Raw genomic sequence first — 19475 nt, forward strand, 5'->3', positions numbered from 1 at the left:
TAATTGTTCACCCTAGATTCATGGTTTTTATTCCTGGATCAAAATATGTCCGCATACGAATAGGTCAATCAATGACTATAAATGACTTCTTGGTTGATATTATAAAACCATTTCCTGATCTGATAAACATACAACAATTTCCCTGAATTTCTGATCCGTAATCTAATAAATAGTAACTGATATTATGTATGTCTAAAGAAGTCAAGAAACTGAAATTTGATAAACATCAAAACTAAGCGTACATAAAAACATTAGTTTGAAGATATTGCCATTCAGTTGCCTGTTTGCATTTTGAAACGTAGTTCACATGTGAATCTTAATCAAGGCAAGAATATTAAGAGTGTGGCAAACAAGTCTCCAGGGGGAGGGGCTGCTCAGTTGTATTTTTGATGGAAGGTCCTTAAAACAATTTAAAAAGCTAGACAAAAAATGATTGCATCTACAAAAAACTAAATGTCTGCTTCAGCAAAAAAATGACCAGCAATTAATCTAAAATCACAAGTATATTAAATTTGTGGGTCAAATAAACTGACCAGCATATGATAAAATATATATTGACTACATGCTAATATTATATAGTATAAAATTACACTCAATCTTTTTCAAAGTGGTATGATTTTAGGATACAAAAAATATTATTGCTCTCCGGGACAAGTTAAAATTGCCCTATCTTAAAATGTTTAGCGAAAATAATACAAAATAACATGCATAATTATAACCTATGTTAATAATTAAGGCTACATGAAATGTAACGAATAGAACTATGGTGCAGCCATGGTTACAGTTCCCTGGGAATCTACGGCTCTTCATCACCTGGAAGAGAGATGAATATTAGAAAGATCAGCAAACAGGATATACATGTATGATAATATTAAATGTAAATACAACAAGTTTTATATATAAAATGCCACAAGTCTCAAAGCGTATATCTGAAAACAGTGTATTGCACGCTGTGTGACGACTGAAGCAGAGTGAATGAGTATAATTACATTTTAGCTAATTCATCATTATCAGAACATAATACTCAGAAAGGTAAAAGATTTAATGCTATCATAATTACCATTGGTATGATTCTCAGTATGGTTGACTTCAGCTTGCCCATCCTGCCCTCTTTCTCGTATAATCTTTCGTTGATGGGGCTTACAATAATACTTATCATCCAACACCGCAAAATTTGCCAAACTGAAAAAAATAAATAAATCAGAGAAAATCAATAATTAAACCCACATAGTGCTTCTCTAACAAACAATCGGGATACTACATTGTAAGATTATATACACTAAATGTAACATTTCCAAGTCAAGCTTGTCTCAAATGGTTATTCTTATAAATTGTGTTATTCTTGTACAATTGTGCTTTCACATATGGATCATGTGACATCAAAGATGGAACACTAGCATTCAGACATCTTGGCACATGTTGACACGCTACCCATTGACAATGATGATCAATCATTGGCTTTCACAAGATGAGCACCATGCATATAAGAGTTCAATTACCACGATTTCAGTATGTAAATTTCATGTGAACAATGCCTACAAACTCAGAAAGATCTAAATGAAAACCTAAAACCCCACTTTCCAATTTTTCTAAACCAAGTCAAGTATAACTATCATCTTGAATACAACATTGTTGTGAACAAGGGCAAAATTGAAACACACTGTAATAAGTGGATTAAAATCCACCAAATTGTTATGTCTTGAATGCACTTGTATATTAGTCTGTATATGTACGCAGTGTATTCTGCTTACTGTATGTATTATGAATGATTACCAATAAAAACTTATAAATATAAAATAAAATAAAATAAACATTGCCTTATACATGTTCTAGGACTTTTATAGCATATTCCGTTTGAAAATAGGGTCCCTCCTGTTCCATTAGGAATTGACAGGACTTGTATGCTTTCGAAAAATGTGAGAATTTCCCTAAAATATATATTCATACATGTAGACTGTGGCAGTCGATTTTAATTAACCTTTCTACAAGGCTATTTTTTGTTCTCCCCTCTGCCTGCAGTCTCAACATTTTAATTCTGTTGGACTTTATATCCCAGAAGATTCTTCAAGTGCAAAAACAAAAACAACATTCCCGGTACTAGTAAACTCCACTATTAAAGATAAATCCATATAAAAGATGTACCCTCATGCAGGTAGGTTGGCTTTAAACTGTCAACACTTGCAATCTCTGTATTTCTACTTACTTTATAGCTCTTTTACAAGTCTCACATCTGAAGCAGAGTTTGTGGAAAAGTTTACAATCAGCTTCTAATTTCTCCATGGCATAGACAGTTTTGTTACAGATCTTACACTTATCACCCACAGGAGGCTTCCACACTTTACTCCCTCCACCACCCTGTAGGGAATACAGGTTTTGATTCATGTTAATCCAGGTAAATTACTGTAAAAACATTCATTTTTCACTTGTATTTAATTCATTGTTTAGAGCTTATATATTAACTTAGTGAAACAATTGGAAATGTTCTCATGCATTTATCTGAATGGAGTGAAGCTATCAGTGAAAATAGCAAAATTAAAACATTACAGTACAATATTTTTAGTTAATGCTGTGATTGTCATCTATCTAGACTCAATAATCAAAATAAGTGAACTGCTCTAAACCACATGTTACTCATTTCCAGCACAGCATTTAGTAGCTCAGAGTTCATTTTATCTAACTTGCATTTCATTACTTATTTGGCAAAAATATTAAATGCTTTATATGCCAATATAGTTTCCAGATAGAATTTTATACTCAAAAAAAATAAATACAATAAATATAAATATATACAAAAATAAGTCTTGTCTGATTACAGTGATCGCAAACAAGATTGCAACTTCCCTGAGAAAGTCCTTATCAATGTTCCAATAACCCATCATCTGCCTCCTAGACAAAAATTAACTAGTTCAAAATCAAGTTGGCCAAGGGGAAGCGAGATTGTCACAAAATGTAGCAAATTGTTTTCATAACACTAGATCATTTGATAGTGCCAATAAGAAAGTCTCTATATTGCAATATTGCATAGAGAGTTAGCTAACTATATTGCATAGGGAGTTAGCTAACTTCCCATATGAATCTTATTTGCAGCCGCTGTATAATAGTAGCTTATATGCTTCTGGAGTTTGTTGTGGTTGTATCAGAACTCTTGATGGATTAGAATCAAATAATTTCTTCGGTTCAACCAGTATTTTAAATACTATGATTAGTTTTGAAATTTAAAGTCTCAAAGGAAGTTGATTAATTAGTTTTGAGATCTAATCAAGCAAAACTTTGCATTTTTAATTACTACTGAAATGATAAATTAAATTAAAATGTGCGTAATTTCAGGTTCTCAAACTACATACATGAATTATGTGTGCATGCATGTAGACATTATATAAACTCATAAGTTGTAAATTTGTTCTGCTAGTACACAGAATGCAATAACTGACATCAAATCATGTAGGTCAAAATGTTAATACAAACAACGAACAATATAGTGTTTATGCTGTTGGTATGCATCAAGCGGAAAACCATTCAAAACCAATGATGCGCAGTGATGAATTAACTTCTGACACAAGTCACCTTACAGGACATGAGTTATCTTCATATTTTCACTACACATCAGTGTTCATGAGTGATAGTCCCACTTCCTACATGCCAACAATATAAATTTTATAGTTTCTATCCATGGTTTTAATAGATTACTTAAACCACTGATGGAACACATAATATACAGTCCAACCTCAATTATTAGCTCTTCAATTTTTCACTTTTTTCAAAATACTTATCAAACTGCCTTTTATCACTTTTTACAAAATAAATTTTGCAAAATTTTTCCTTTTTGAATTGAGCAGGAAACTAAAAAGTTTGTTTAATAATTAACAAAGAAATTATAAAATGCATACAAAAGTATGACATGTTACACTCATATGTTGGAATAAAACATGCCATTCAATCAGTTCAATACCATCTGATCACTATTTTCAACTAATAATTGCGTCCAAATAATTGTGGTTTTACTGTAATTGTCATTATCATGTACTGGTAATGTATAAAGCATATCACATGCAGACTCACTGAACTTAGTGTTACCAACTGAAAAATACTGTACACAACATAGAACAAATATAGTTACCTGGGTTTGCCATTCTGAATATTAGTAAATTAAGACAGAAATTCAATTTTTAAAAGTCACAACCTTATCTTGTTGACTAATTAGGTGTTTGACCTAATTGACTCACACTTTCTACCAAGTAACTACAACTTTACAAAATTCATGCCAAGTTATACAATCACTACAATCCAATATAGTGTTTGGATGCTGAAATCCTTTCTCACCTTAATAACACATAAAGTGAAATGTCCCTAATACATTTAAACAATCCTTATAAATGAACTCAGCAAAGCGTTTTGTAGAAGAATCATGAAAAAAGCTGTTGAAATGATTGATAAGAAGAGAAAGAAGGCGCAAAGTGAATAGTCTGCAAGATATATATACATACTGAGACACTTCCATCCTCATAGTGCGAGAACAATGTATGTACACTGTAAATCACTTGATATTAAATACATATCTCAATATGACAGAAAGATAATAGAATTTTTTAAAACAGTACCTGGGTAATATAAATAACAATAATATAAGCTTAATGGAACTGAGAATGAAATTCATGTCAAAATTGATAAATGAAAATTACCAAATTTAATAGTTATTTAGCAGAAGCAGAAAATACTGATGTGAAGGAGCAAAGACGTGAATAAGATATAGCGCCCTCTATTGACAAAGGTCATATATTTCAGTATACTGAAAGGTAATTTTGAGTAGTAAGAAATAATCACTTATTGAACTCACCCTGCGAGGTGTAGTATTTATCTCATTTTGCTGTGCTTGTTGTTGAAACATACTTAGCCTACCGGCAACCCCACCAGAAGCAGCTATTCCTTCATTACGTTCCTTGAAACGAGAAAATCTACGCTGCTCCCCCTATGATAAAGTCAATAATAAACAATCACAGTCAATGACATTTTCATTTTGTCAAGTAAGACTTTCAATAAGTCCTATTAAAATTCTCACACACTGTATAATGTATTAAAGTTAGCACATCATCTGTTGAAAATCTCCATCAATATCCAAAATGAATAGGTAAAAATTGCATCAACAGGCATATGTCAACTATTTCTAAAAATGCAATAAATTTATTATTATCATTATATAGACACACTTTGAGTAAGAAAGGCTTTGTCTGTTCTTTCAGCTATTTTTGTCTAAGGGATAAGTAACCCCACCACTCTCAAAATGTGTGGTTGAGAGCAGGATCTCTAGCGATACTCCTAATATAATTTTTTTAGTAAAAATAAAGCAATATTTAGCTTGTTCTGTGAGTGTTATTCAACTAATTTGAAACGTGGAAAAGCCACTTAAACCAATAGAAAGTAAATATTAAATGATGAGAGAGATAACTGCCTTTACCTTAGATCCCTCCTGTTCTTGCTGAGTTCCCATTTTATCCATGAATCGTGTCACTCTGTAGGAAAGAGTAAACAAATCCTTAGTTCATATAATGAATTGTTGAGCTAAAAGCGCCAAAGCAAAATACATTGCTTACACCAAATAAAACCATGTTCTTTCTGATAACTGTTCTTTTATATCTTAATCCTAGATATGACATTTGCACAATAACAACCTGTTTGCTACTCACTTTTGGGTCTCAACACCAAGCCCAATCTTCTTCACACTGCTGAAAAATAGAAATATTAGTAAAAATTAGATTTTAACACACAGACAAATTGTGAACCATAAGTTAACTATTAACAGCTTAGCATAGTGTGATCAGTTTTTTAAATCTTATCATGGATCTACTGCCCCAAAATGAACGTGTGGACAAAAATATAATAGAATCACCTATAGAGGGCGCACTTAAATACACTTTCCTGACAGAATCAGGCAAGATTTATTAGTGAGGTAATGGACAAATGAACAGTCAGTGGAGGCCAAGAATAGAACAAATAAATTAAACTCACGCTTTCGCTGTAATCTCCTTCAGTCGCTGACTCAGTTCAGTAATCTAAATAAAAAACAACAACATTGGAATGAAGTTGATAAATACATTTATAAAATAAGAGTAAAGTTACCAGGGTATAAAAGTTGGCATTAAAGAGAAATCTGAAATTACCTTAAAGATTTAAATATGTAAGTTTTAAATTGGCACTGCAGACACTTGGACTAGTGAACACAACATAACATACAAAATAAAGTAAGGCTGAACTCACATCATACTGTTGTCTTTTATCACGTTGATTTAAATCATAAACATTGGTTAAAACCTGTCGGAGTTGCTCATTATATTCCATTGCCAGTTCTTGAAGTCTCTGAACTGAAGCATACTCAGTATTAAGGGCTGGCACTCTCTCCTTTAATACTCTCTCTTTCTCTCTCGCCTTTTCTTCAATTTCTTTAGATGATTCCTGTTTGGCTCGAGAAATATTAGCCTAAGAAAAAAAATTAACTGATTGATTTAATTTATATGTAAATTAACATAGCAACACATGGTAACACTGATCTCAGAAATTTCATCACTTAATTTCTCTTTACGGATACAAAAGCAAGGTGCAGACAAAACTAATGTCAGTTTCACTCGAAAGTTGGTCAAAATTCTCAGAATTCTCAGTTGGTATATTGAATATATTTGAAAGAACAAAGATGATGTAGTATGCTGTCTTAAACATCACTTTGTCAAGTGTAATACAACAATTGAGGTTGATCTGATTTGCATCCCTATTTCAATATAATAACAAATAATCGTGTCTCACCCTTATGTCCAGTTTCATAACAGGTTGTCTTCCTCCATTCATCATATGCCTACGCTTCTCTTTAGCTTCTTCTTTGCGTCGCTCCATATCTGCTCTACGTTTGGCAGCTTCTTCCTAAGGTGTGGAACAACATTATTAGGAAAGTACAGTCCATTGATGAATTTTTGTGGCAAGAAATTTATAATTTGAACGTCTTTTACAAAAGTTGTTTCTGGTTCTGAGATGTTGAAAAAATTGTTGTGGTTGAGATGTTCTTCCTTCATGTTGACGAAACCTTGGCAGCAACCAGAAAATAAGTTGTGTCAGCGACACCTTTTGAATAATTGCACTTCCAGACCAGAAACAAACATTTTTATTTTTGGCCTTACATAGCCTAGGAGTGTCCAATCTGCAACAAATTATTTTACGAATGAACTAGATATATCGTAAACTGTAAAATATTCGCTGCTAACAATTTTCCTGATTTTGATGACTGATAGACATTCTCAAAAAAGAAATCATGCTTTATGAGGTAGTTGGCTACTTAAACCTATTTCCATATGGCTCATTTTATACTTGTGTTTAAAAAATCCAGATAAAAAAGTATGTCATGGAACTACTTTTTGCACAAATATTCATTGAATCCTATAGTAAAATTTTTCCTCATAACTGATGTGATTATAAGATTGTTACTCATGGTCATCCCAAATTATCTGACAATTATTATTAATAATTTTCTTGAAACAATGCTTTAACTTGATCCCATGGAAATAGTTCCAAAAAGGCAAAGTTTTGCATGTTTTTAGACAATTTTTGTGTAAATTTATGATAATTTTTTTGCTATTATTCAATAGATTGAATGCCTGCAAATTTTAACTTTGACTCGCCATACAGATTTAAATTGTTCATAATTTTTGTCTCAAGGAATTATAGCAGTTTACAGCATCAGAACAATGCAAACAAATAATACACGTCTTACCTCCTCTCTGGCTTTGCGTTGAGCCTCTTCTTGTCGACGTTTCATCTCTCTTTCTTCTTGTTCTCGTTTTCTTTGTTCCTAACAGAACAAAGTTTAGAAAAAAAAATGATATGTTTGCTAATCAAGTCATCCAATGACCTTTCTATAAATACTTTATTTGCATGAGAAATATTTTGCTTTAGGAGTGAACGCCCAATAACATCAACAGTCAGAAAACCAGGAATGGATGTAGAATTGACATAACTGAACTTTTAATGTCATATCCATTTGCTGGGCAGTCAGCAGCTTGTGCAACCCAAATATGAACCAACACAGATACCCGGTACATATTTTGCAGGATATTGAGGTACTGTAAAAACTAATTAATTCATGATCTCTATTAATTCACACACTCAGTTCATTAACTTATTTTCAAAATTAACTAATTTTCAAATCTATCATTTTCATTCTGATATTCCAGCATATGTATAAAATTGTATTCTTAGTTCATGTTCTAATTTGTTTGACATAATATGGCACAGAAATCATTATCAAAAAAATGATAACATGATGACATTGCCATGGTAATTTGCTTGTAATAAGACAAACACAATATTTTTGTGATTATACCAGGTTCAGAGGTTCAGTTTGAATAGAAAATACCAGTAAGTAGAAAAAACTCACTTATAAACGATAAAATGTATATTTTTCAGAGTTGCATGATATTACCTTTCTTTCTCTTAGCTCTTCTAATTCACGTTCCTGTCTCTCTCTTTCTAAGCGTCTACGTTCCATCTGCTGCTCCATCCTCTCTTCTTCTTCACGAAGACGTTTTTCACGAATTTCCTGCAGATTATTAATAAATGTCAATGCAAATATTAATAAATGTCAACACATTCTAAAGTACATGGATCAAAATAATAAATTTAAAAAAAGTGTAAAATTATTTTTTATATTGTAAACTATTGTATATTTGTTACCTCCAGCTGATGAATAGCTTCAGATCCATGACTCCCAGATTCATCTTCCGTCTTCTCAATTGTTGGAACTCTATAACAAACAAACAAACAAACAAAAGCAAATTTGTAAGAGTAATATGAACTGTTAAAAGTGACACAAAAAAATAAACAAATTATATTTAACCCAACCACCAATCAATCACAAATCAAGTCCCCATACCAACCTTCACCAATCATTCCTCAATCCAACCCACCCCACAAAATATATCCTCCAATCACACATCACATATCATCCCCTCAACCCACCCCACTCCACTCCACTCTATTCTACTAATTATATCCTCCAATCCCACATCACAAATCCTCCTCTCAACCTACCCCTCACATTATATCCTCTAATGATAAATCATTCCCTCAACAAATAAACTTTCACAAATTACTGCCTTCCACTGTCTAACAAATAATACTCACACCCTCCTATCCATGCTATGAAATACCTCCTCATTGTTACATCATTATAAATTACTGGTCAACATACTTCCTCAACTTTGGCTTTTCATCAACTGGAGTGGGTTCCTCTATCTTACGAGATAATCTTGCAGGTTCTGGTACTGGTTCTGGTTCAAATTCAGGCTCCGGTTCATCAGCAAACTGGGGCTCTATCTGAGGTTCTGGCTCAGGTTCTGGCTCAGGTTCTGGCTCTTCAGGTTCTGGTTCTGGTTCAGGCTCTGGTTCTGGTTCTCTGGAATACCTACTCTGGTAGGTAGACGTTGATGTATATGACTCAGTTTCCTGATCTGGTTCATATTGTTTGCTGCTGAATGTAGTCTTAGAAGTATAAGTTTCATTTTCTTGCAATGAATTTTGTTCCTCTCCTTCAGCTGCCCGGCGACGTGCTTCTCTACGAGCACGGCGAGCTGCAGCTTCTTCATCTTCTTGTTCAAGATTGGCAGCATTTGCTAACCTAAATGAAGAAAACCATTCTTTTTTCAGTTATGCATAGTGCACAACAAAACAGTTCCAACAGTAATTTTTGAGTTTGTAAAATAAAGACTGCCCTCTAGTGTTCAGATTTATAATATACTTTTCCCATACAGTAGATGACATTTGATTTTTTGCAACAGATGCTGTGATGAAATATTTTACCCACAATTCTTTGCTGGAATATTAAAATCGTAGACAATATATACTAATAAAAAAATTTATAGAATGAAAAGTGATATAGAAAAGATTAAATTGTATTCCCCTGAATTTGTGGAGCTCATTGATCTGGGAGTACCATGCTATTAACCAGGACTTGCCCTTTAAAGCGGAGGAGTCGTCACCTGTGCATGCACGGGAATTGAGTCCCAACTGACAAAAACAATGCATGTATAAAACACAAAGGCTCATGGGTGGAGGCTTGTTTGTAAACAACAAAACGCTATGGCCACCTGACGCATGCGCGGGTGACGACACCCTCGCTTTAAGTGATTACTCAAGTACAACATAGGGTACTGTACCTCTCAGCTTCTCTCTTCTTTCTACGTTCTTCACGGCGACGAGCTCTTTCTTCAGCATCCATCTTCTAATAATATCTACATCATAAATTTTAAATAAATAAATCAATCTGATTTAATATTTAAGCAAATATGTTTATGATTGATATTTCAATAAACTGTACCTGCAGTAAACACTACTGAATCACTAAGGAGAAAAGACATTTGCAGGTCAGTTTTAGATGTTATTTTTTTTGGAGAAACAGTCTCTTCTACCCCTTAAAAGATAACAAACATATGTGCAGGATAATGACGATGTACTTTGAACTCTGCTTTTAGCTGTTTATGTTGGCACAAAATAAACAAAGAGACTCCATCATAAATGGAGACTATACAAGTTTGTTAGTTATTTGACACAATTTACATACATAACCTTAACCTATATTCCACACACAGCAACAAATAAATGGTCAAACCTATCATTTCATGGGAAAACATAAAACAATCAATGTCAAATCTCAACTGTTTAATAAATAATTAGGAGATGATTTCATGAAATTGATAGCAATTGAGTTAATATTATTAATACAGCAGTCCTTTCGTGAGCCGACCCACTTGCAATGTGCTTGGCAACAACTCTACACTTTGTACATCAATATAAGAACTACATGGAAATAGCGCCCTCATAGTTTCAAGTTTAAACTATGCGCATAATTATTTTAAATCTAGCCAAATGATTTGTTCACACATTTTAAGGATTGCTCCAAATAAATGATTAAATGAGGGCACAATGTATTTTTCGAGAATATATTACATAATATAGATACATCATATATGGGGAAAACTCAGAAATACATTAAATCAATTTATATCAAGGGATAGAATCTACTTCATTATGAATGTACATAACATATTGTTCATTTCAAGTTTACAAATATTAGTGAAAAAATTATTATCTATAAAATTGTTTAACCATAATTTTGTTAACATATTTTGAATCTCAACTCAAGTTACACATACAACACTCAAGCAGTAGGAAGCTTATCTATTCCCTCCCTAATTGTGGTTATCTAAACTCATATAATCACGTATAGGAATGTCATGCAATATCATTATAATGTGGAAATCCACAGGACTAGAACCAATATTTATATCAAAGCTATCAAATTGTTTAATAGAAATACAGATTGTTAAAAATGACAAATGGAATATTTTAGTTTCAATATTTTAACTATGTCAATGATGTAAGCTATGAAATATATTATGTAAATATCTTTTACATGAAAAAGTTTTCCAGAAAAAAGTGTAGCAAGTTTAATCTCCTATTAAAAAATAATAAAAAATTGATGCAAGTAATTTAAATGCATGGTGGACACTTCCACTGTTAGTTGTGAACCAAAATTCCAATTGGTTACTTTATTCACTATTTTTTGAAAAACATGGAAATGATGATGCATGTTAAATCTTTTGTGTCCACAAGTCAAAAATGTTGATCAGGGCGTGTAGCCAATGTAAAATTACATTAATTTGGTTTAAAATCATCAAATTCTAGAAAAATACATAAAAAATATGCATAATGTTAATAGTTTGACAAATTTCAACTGTAACATTCAAAGAGGGTAAAGGCCCTGTTAGGTAGGATTCTGAATTCCTATTTTCTACATTATTATCAGTTATTTCTCTGTCATTGTTCTTGTGAACATTTACTTCTGCTGAAACCTTTTTACAATATGGGCTTTTAAATAATATTATTCAAGGAATGTTATAACTACATTTACATTTCACACATAATGTAAACGCAAAAGTTTTTCCTAATTTATAAATTCCATTGCTGTCTATGACCAAGGTCAGAATCATATTACAAACCTTGACAACAGTATGTTGCTAAGTGTACCACAATCACTTGAATACCAGAAATTCAGAACATTTGTAAGTCACCACCACCAGGACCATAAAAGAAAATGTATACCATATATAAGCAAGTATTATTTGTTGTGATTGCTTGCATTCATTCTACGTAACTACAGTCAGTTAAAGGCAACATGACTTTAAGTCTGTATCTAAATTTAAATTATTCTACCAGACAGACAGCTTGAATAGTCAACGGGTCATAAAAGGTTACTATACTTACATACCTTAGTATACCAAATATTACTATGTGCTAAGCAATAACCCATAAATACCCCAGTGATTACAGATGTCAGTGCATAGTCAGTAAAACATGGGCCCTTTTACACTGAACACAAGTCAACAATTGTGATATATAATAACAGGATACCAATACTGCCAATTTACAGCCTGTCTGTATGCTGTAAGCTCCAGAAGAATAATTATTATTCCGGTCATTGTGAGTGTCAGTTCAAAATGTGTTCGTCATGGCTTTTGTTTTAATTTTTTAGTTAAAAATTTTGAAAAAACAGCAAAAAAAGACAATTTAAAAATACACAACAACATTGATTTTGACTATTGCCCGGAAATTTTTGTTCTCTTTGGCCTACTAAAAATAATTCATAAATGTATACAATGTTTTTACATGACCACTCAGCAAAAACTACTATTATGGAAATGAACATTTATAGATGAACTATTGCACTCAGTCTGATGTGAAATGCAATTACGGTATGAATGACTGATCTGTTCTATTTTCATACATTTCAAAACATAAACTTCTAGTGTTCCCACAACCGATACAATGGTAATTAGGTATATATACATAGTCAGAAATTATAATCATAATTCTCTGATTAATAAAAAAAGAAATCCAATCTTCTGAAACAGTTTAATATACGTAACAAAACTTTAAAATATATAACAAACAATTAAGTATATATTCCCTGTCAGAAATTTATAATTTTCAAAAATAGAAAAAAGAAAATCAGTCTTCTAAAGCAGTTTAATAAATGTAGCAAACAGGTTACAGGGAACTATGACCTTTTCAAATGAATTACATTTATTTTGAAATTCCTGTCATATGTAACATATTTCAAGTGTCTCAAAATACCAGATTATTGCAAACCTTTATGCCCTAGGATGGCTAAAAATACATTACCGTTAACACCAATGGACAAATCTGAGGAAAACTATTATAAACAGATGTTTTTAGTATCACAACAGAAATGCAGAAATCCTATTGGGAAAACAGATTGAAAAACAGCATATCCTAAGGCTTCATAATTTGTTTTCCCTAAATCATAAATAGGTTTGGAAGATCTAACTGTAACAGTTTAAAAACAATATTTTAAGGGAATGACTAACTACAACAATATGTTAAGAGAAGAACAAAGTTATTTGCTTTTAAATCTAAACTGTTCTTAAACAACATGAATACCCCTCCCCCATCCCTGTACAACAATTAGTTACCAAGATAGGGAGACACAATTACCATATATGACATCACAGATTCCAAAGGAATGTCTCCCAGCATTCTCTGTAGTATGATAATAATGCATGGAATCTTTATCTGGACAAGGTCATTGGATGGCCAGTAATTAAAAACTACCAAATAAAGGATATCCAGTAAATGTAAAGAGTTTGTTTTTTTAGTTGCTGCTTCAAATAATATTCATTTGCCCCCCCCCCCCACGATTTCAGTACATTTGCATATTGATGTCGATATCAGATACAACATCTACCAAAAGTACATATTATGCATTGAAGAGCCCAAGCTGACATGCTTGTTGACAGCTCATCCAAATTACAAAGCTATGTGATTCCTACTTCACAGCCATATTCATAATCCTTGGTTTGTGAATATGGTTATAAAAGATCAATTCATTAAAATATTGTGTGTAAAAACAAAACACAAAATTATAAACAGTATTTTGCAGTTGATTGGTGATGTTGTCATATTTAAGCTGTGGGAGGGTCACATGTTTAATGTGGTATCACACACACTTCAAAGTTTAGTACACTTTAACATCACCAGGAAGTAATGGATCAGAGGTCAAATTGTAAATGTTTAAAATCAGCTCAGTAAACCTTGTCTGCTATCCAGGGTCACAAAAAGTTACAATTCTACCTCATTCAAGTGACCATTCATTTTTACTGTATATACGTTTTTAGAGGTAATAAGAATGGGGTTACCTGTGTGTTTTTAATGGTAGTTATATCTACTTAAACATTTTATGACTTGTACCCTGCTTTAAATCCATGGGGCATTAGTTTATATAGCATAAATTTCAAGGACTTTAACTTGCATAGCATCAGGAGATTGACATTTACAGTAAAGATCAAAGGCGTGATACGTCATTCATTTTAGAATGTAGAAGAGGTACCGGTAAACAGTTATTGTCATTTATTGTAGTGGAATAACCTTCCCAGAGGGGTAATAACAATTTGGAGTTGCTTGTAAAGTTGTACGCATGACAGTCACACTAAATTACATTACTAGCTAATGAAAGAATATTTTCTGATATTGCAAAATGAACAATGCTTTGTGATGTCATGCCATGATTACATTCATCAAATAAACATCTTTTTAAAGGAAGCAAAAAAACAAACATAAACACTAGGGAAGATTCAACTTCTAATTCACATTTTAATTCTAACACTCTGGGTCAATTATTTAAAAATCTGTTTCAATAAATACATATCGACACCAACTGAACATGTACATGCATTACATACTTCAAACACATCATGGCACAATGACCATCACCTTTCACTGACTCCTTGACTTGACTGATTTTTTGCCACTTCTTGTCATATTGTTTTAGTGAAGTACCCCTTTCTTTATTTCTTTGTGTTTTATTTAGATCTTTTTGATCTACGAAATAGGTAAGCCTTTGGTAGCATTCTTAGTAACTTTTAGAAATGGCCTGAATCACAGATCAATTTTTAACTAGTTTTTTCTCTACCTAACATTAAATACAATATAATAATCTGCAGACAGGTTTAAACTTCACATAGATTCGTCCCTAGCTTCACTAAACACTGAGACCTACTCACTCTCATATCCGGGTAAACAAACATTAGCAGTTAACCTCTGACCTCTGACCTGTAAGTATAGACATAACTACTTCATGCTCAGTGCAAGCTAAATTCCATAGATTTCCCATGATATAATAATCCCTTAATTATTGTTTTTCCACTAACGAAAATGACAAAGTAAAAATATATGACATTCAGAGTATTTTGAAATGCAACGTTTTAATAATCCAAGTTGCTGATCAGACCAAATATATTCTCTAAGAAAGAACTCAATTAGTAAGTAATTAGTTTTAGCCCACTATCTGATTTCTACAAAACATATACCAGTACTACAAATTACAAGTACTAAAACAATGGGATAGGAATCATTCCATTTTAAATTCAGAATAAATGTTAGGTTATTGAATAAATCTAAAATTGAAAAAACAGCAGGGGTTGATTTAGAGCTCATACACATTTTCTATAATGCAATGTGGTAGTTACGTCATTGGAAAGGATCACCCTCACCCTCACCCTCACCCACAAATTTGTAGCAATGTTTTCAGTGTGACAGAACATAGATCACCATTCAGTGTGCATGCATATTTCATAAACTGTCACTGGCGCTTGACGATACACTGGCATTACAGCATACCACACTGACAATGGAACTCATGAAACAGCTGACACACATACATGCATCTAGGAGGCCAATAATGAAAGTGCAAGTAAGCATCAGGTTGCCAGGTGTTGCTAGGTGCCATCCCTCACAACAGCGTCCAATTAATGAACGACATTATACACTATAAGGTAAATTTTCTAACCGAAAAAACAAATCAGACAAATTGGAAAACTAAAACTAAACACAGGCGGGTGGGCAATTCATAGTTTTCTCAAAGTAATTACTTGATTTTCAGTCTATATTCTGATTGGGGATTAAACACTAGTTACCGTTGGACGTTCATCTATGCAGTCACGAGTTGTAGACCGAAACTAAGGAGCATGACAGAGAAAGCATGCAATCAGAAACTGAAAAATCTTAATCGTAATTGCAGCATATGTTCAATATATGACAAAATTACATAATTGAAAAGTAATAATAATTAAGTAAAAACACACAATTTTGTTTTATTTAAGTACCAAATTCCTTGAAATTCACTTTTCTCGATTAAACTCTACTACAAAACCAAGCAGCCATATACACATATGCACAGTGACTATTGTGTGGACACTCTTCCTGCATTGTGTATTCTGCATCATAAATTCAGTGGTCATAAACTCTCAGGTAAAAAGGTAAACAACACAAATAAAGAAAATAAACAGAAGTCTATTGAATGGGAATAAAAAGGGCCTTACGGCTGGTAAACAGCTTTGAATGAAGTGTCATATAAAGTGTTTGTCATGGCAAACTCAGAATGGTGTCTCGTTTCGGCAAATTTATTCCACCCAAGTTAGTTTGTGGGTCTACATACAATGTATTCATGAGACTTCAACCAAATGTTAATTCATATCAATGTTGTGGACATTAAAGCCGGTAGCCTAAAGTGCAGAAATAAATTAATATATAGCTGGGTGCATGCTTTTGGTATGATATTATCATTTCAAATTAAAGATTTTTTTTTTCAATACAAACTTTGCTATAGTACATAGAAAATACTTGTATAAAAGTTAATTGAATAGCAAATATGCTAATAATTGATTAATATCATTATATTTCTGACCTATTTTAGACTTTTCTCATGAATCTGAATCCAAAACAAACATTAAAATTCTTCCAGTCAGTGATTTCATTGAAATTATGTGTGAAACTTTTACACGGAGTATTGGCATTGGTTCCATTATCAAATTATCACGTGGACTCTCCTCCTTGAATTGAGATTACGGGCACTGCAAGATCTAGGGTTACAGTCAGTTATGCGTCTATCTCACCGATTCCCCACTCCACAAATGGAAAATACATTCACACACATTATTGTATTCTGAATTGTTTTCATAGCTGTAACCAGGTAACCATGGTATTTATAGAGCATGTTATTGTATGAAATGAAAATATTCATTATCAATGGTAAGAAAATTTAAGATAATTATATTAAAGATCATAGTTAATATATGAAGTGAACATTTTTAAGGGGTACAATTTGTTGCAAAAAACAACACAGACGATCAAATCCATGGGGACTATATGAACTGTAATTTTTAAATCCACAATTTTAACCACACATTTGAAGAGGGGCAAATGTTTATTCTCTCACACCAGTTAACATTGCTCTCAAAGGACTCTCACATAATAATTAAGTTACTGCATTGTTTGAAATTGACTACTATGCATTTTCAATGGAATTGGAATAGCAGTTCTATCAAAACAAATAAATACTGGTATATACAAATATTGAACATAGAAAAGCATGAAGCTCTCCTCTGTTAAAACATAGGATGCCAACAACATATAGATTATGAATCTAATATCTCAGTTCTAGTGTATTTGTAACAAAATAACAGTTTAGTTTTTTTTATCTACCTACACACAAATTTATTTTTAATTTATTCCCTATATCTACACTATTTCACTTTCACTAAAGCTTGTTCTGCATATATTAAAATATTTGAAATACCATTGCTATACACTGTATGCAACATTTAAATCGTAAAGGGAAAAAAATTTGACAGTAACGTCATTGTAAAAATATAACTGTATTATAGCAGGATTCTTCTACAGGTTTCACTGTTACTATGGAAACTCCACTTACAAACTGGCATTATTTTTCTCACAGTGTCTTGCACACTAGAATTAAAATTAATGGTTAATGATTCCTGTAATTTCCCGGACTAAACATGCAACAGAAACACATTTAGGAATTTTAATTGAAATGGAAAGTAAAATACAAATAGGTAATATCATCTGAGTTGAAGAGTTGGAACAGGAAACAATAGATTCTGTCAATTTATAATTGTGTAACTTGTTACATAACAAAGCCATTGAAAGAAAATTTACTGTTAACATACTGTTAAGTACAAGTATTGTGCATTATATCACAAACGTGTTCTGACTTATTTTCCCTGTATGGTAAATCAGAAAAATAAGAATGAACTGAAAATATACTTCATTCCATTACTGCATGTAACACACAAAAGTGTGATTTGCAACAAAAATAAATTTCAGCTGACTTAAGTATTCTATGGTTTTTTAATATCAAGAATCCTGCCATGGTATGGAAGTTCATTTACTTGACATTTTTTAAAGTTCAATGACTTTCCGGTTGATATGCAAAAAAACTTAAAGTTCACTCAAGTGAGACAATGTGTAATATGACGCCTGTAAAACAAATAATGAAACTAGAAGCCCCTGCCAAGACCCTATCATTAGCATTGCCAGATATCAGCTTATTGTCAGCCACTTGGTCCCTTCAGGTATATGTGCTATTCTTTACTGATTCCCAGGTCACTGGTCACCACAGAACAAATGGCTAAACAGTACTCGCATTCAGTTGTCTGGGCTGTACCAATAACCAAATTTGTCCAGATTCACAATACAAATTGGCCCCATCGAAAGCTTGCACCAACCATGAAGTCAATCACGCTGGGTCTAAACTGGGTTATCATTGGGAATAATCTTTTTTAAGTTTCTCTCTAACTTTGCAATTCTTACTAATTAGAACGTCAATGTATATCGGCATATGTCACTGTCACAGAAGAATGGAAAAGCTACGACACCACACAATGACCCGAATCAAAGCAATAAGTCAGGGTCAGGCTAAGTTAGTAATCAGGGGGTCAAAGTACTGTCAGAGCCCATTCGATTACAACATACCTTTCACGAGAACAAACTACAAAAATATATCAAAACCAACATATTTGACCTTTAAGAACCCATCGTTAATCGGAAAAAATATCCCACCCATTACAGTATATTTTAAGTGTTAAGAAGCCATATTGGGGCTGGGCTCATTAATATTCATACTTAGAAAAATTCTTCCAGATTCACAGAGTTTGTAATTCTTATTTATTTCCGGCCCTAGATAAACCAATTTTCCAGAAGCACTAATACACGAGTGCCGCGGTACCATCGAGGGTGACTGTCGCGACAAAACAGGTAGAGCATCCTACCACATAACTGTGTTGTACCTGTCTTTATGCAAATTAGTAGAACAGGTATCAGTACTACCTATCCCCACCAACTCGATCAATGCTCAAAGTCGGCTAGAAAATAGCACCAACGGCGCCTCGAGAAAGCTCCAATCATGATTGATAAGATTATAGACACACTGTGGCCGTTTAGTCTTACCTCAACAAGTGTCTTAAAGAAGTCAGCAAGGACAGTTTCGAAGACTCGGCTGCGACCTGAAATACCAGCGACCAACCAAGAAGTGTAAATAAAACAGCAATCGAGGGGGTCATTTGACA

General features: G+C 32.8%; 1 protein-coding gene across 2 annotated transcripts; it reads right to left on the reverse strand.

The window, feature by feature from the left end:
• Positions 1–679: 679 nt before the first annotated feature.
• On the reverse strand, positions 680–19459 carry LOC100372087 (uncharacterized). 2 transcript variants are annotated; one of them, XM_085501579.1, is made up of 15 exons: positions 19357–19459; positions 10191–10265; positions 9227–9652; positions 8710–8779; positions 8459–8575; positions 7751–7828; positions 6793–6906; positions 6253–6471; positions 6004–6047; positions 5682–5717; positions 5453–5507; positions 4835–4966; positions 2204–2355; positions 1061–1182; positions 680–813 (listed from the first exon to the last, which is right to left on the reverse strand). In XM_085501579.1, the coding sequence occupies exons 2-15, from the start codon at positions 10250–10252 to the stop codon at positions 797–799; spliced, it is 1644 nt and encodes a 547-aa protein (XP_085357705.1). In that variant the 5' UTR covers positions 10253–10265; positions 19357–19459; the 3' UTR covers positions 680–796. The 2 variants fall into 2 exon arrangements, with proteins under 2 accessions (XP_085357705.1, XP_006821398.2); XM_006821335.3 differs by having other exon boundaries at positions 5682–5720.
• Between the last annotated feature and the right edge of the window lie 16 nt (positions 19460–19475).

The sequence above is a fragment of the Saccoglossus kowalevskii genome, chromosome 1 (genome assembly GCF_978046115.1).
Source record: "Saccoglossus kowalevskii chromosome 1, keSacKowa6.1, whole genome shotgun sequence".
NCBI classification, from domain to species: domain Eukaryota; kingdom Metazoa; phylum Hemichordata; class Enteropneusta; family Harrimaniidae; genus Saccoglossus; species Saccoglossus kowalevskii.

What these genes read in the sequence shown, in the direction of transcription:
- LOC100372087 (XM_006821335.3), bottom strand. Translation starts at nt 10,252, where the DNA reads ATGGATGCTGAAGAAAGAGCTCGTCGCCGTGAAGAACGTAGAAAGAAG. An exon ending in AAGAGCTAAGAGAAAGAAAG is followed by an intron (nt 7,829 to 8,458) that starts GTAATATCATGC and finishes TTGTTCTGTTAG; the next exon opens with GAACAAAGAAAACGAGAACA. An exon ending in AAGGAGATTACAGCGAAAGC is followed by an intron (nt 5,721 to 6,003) that starts GTGAGTTTAATT and finishes TCTATTTTTCAG; the next exon opens with CAGTGTGAAGAAGATTGGGC.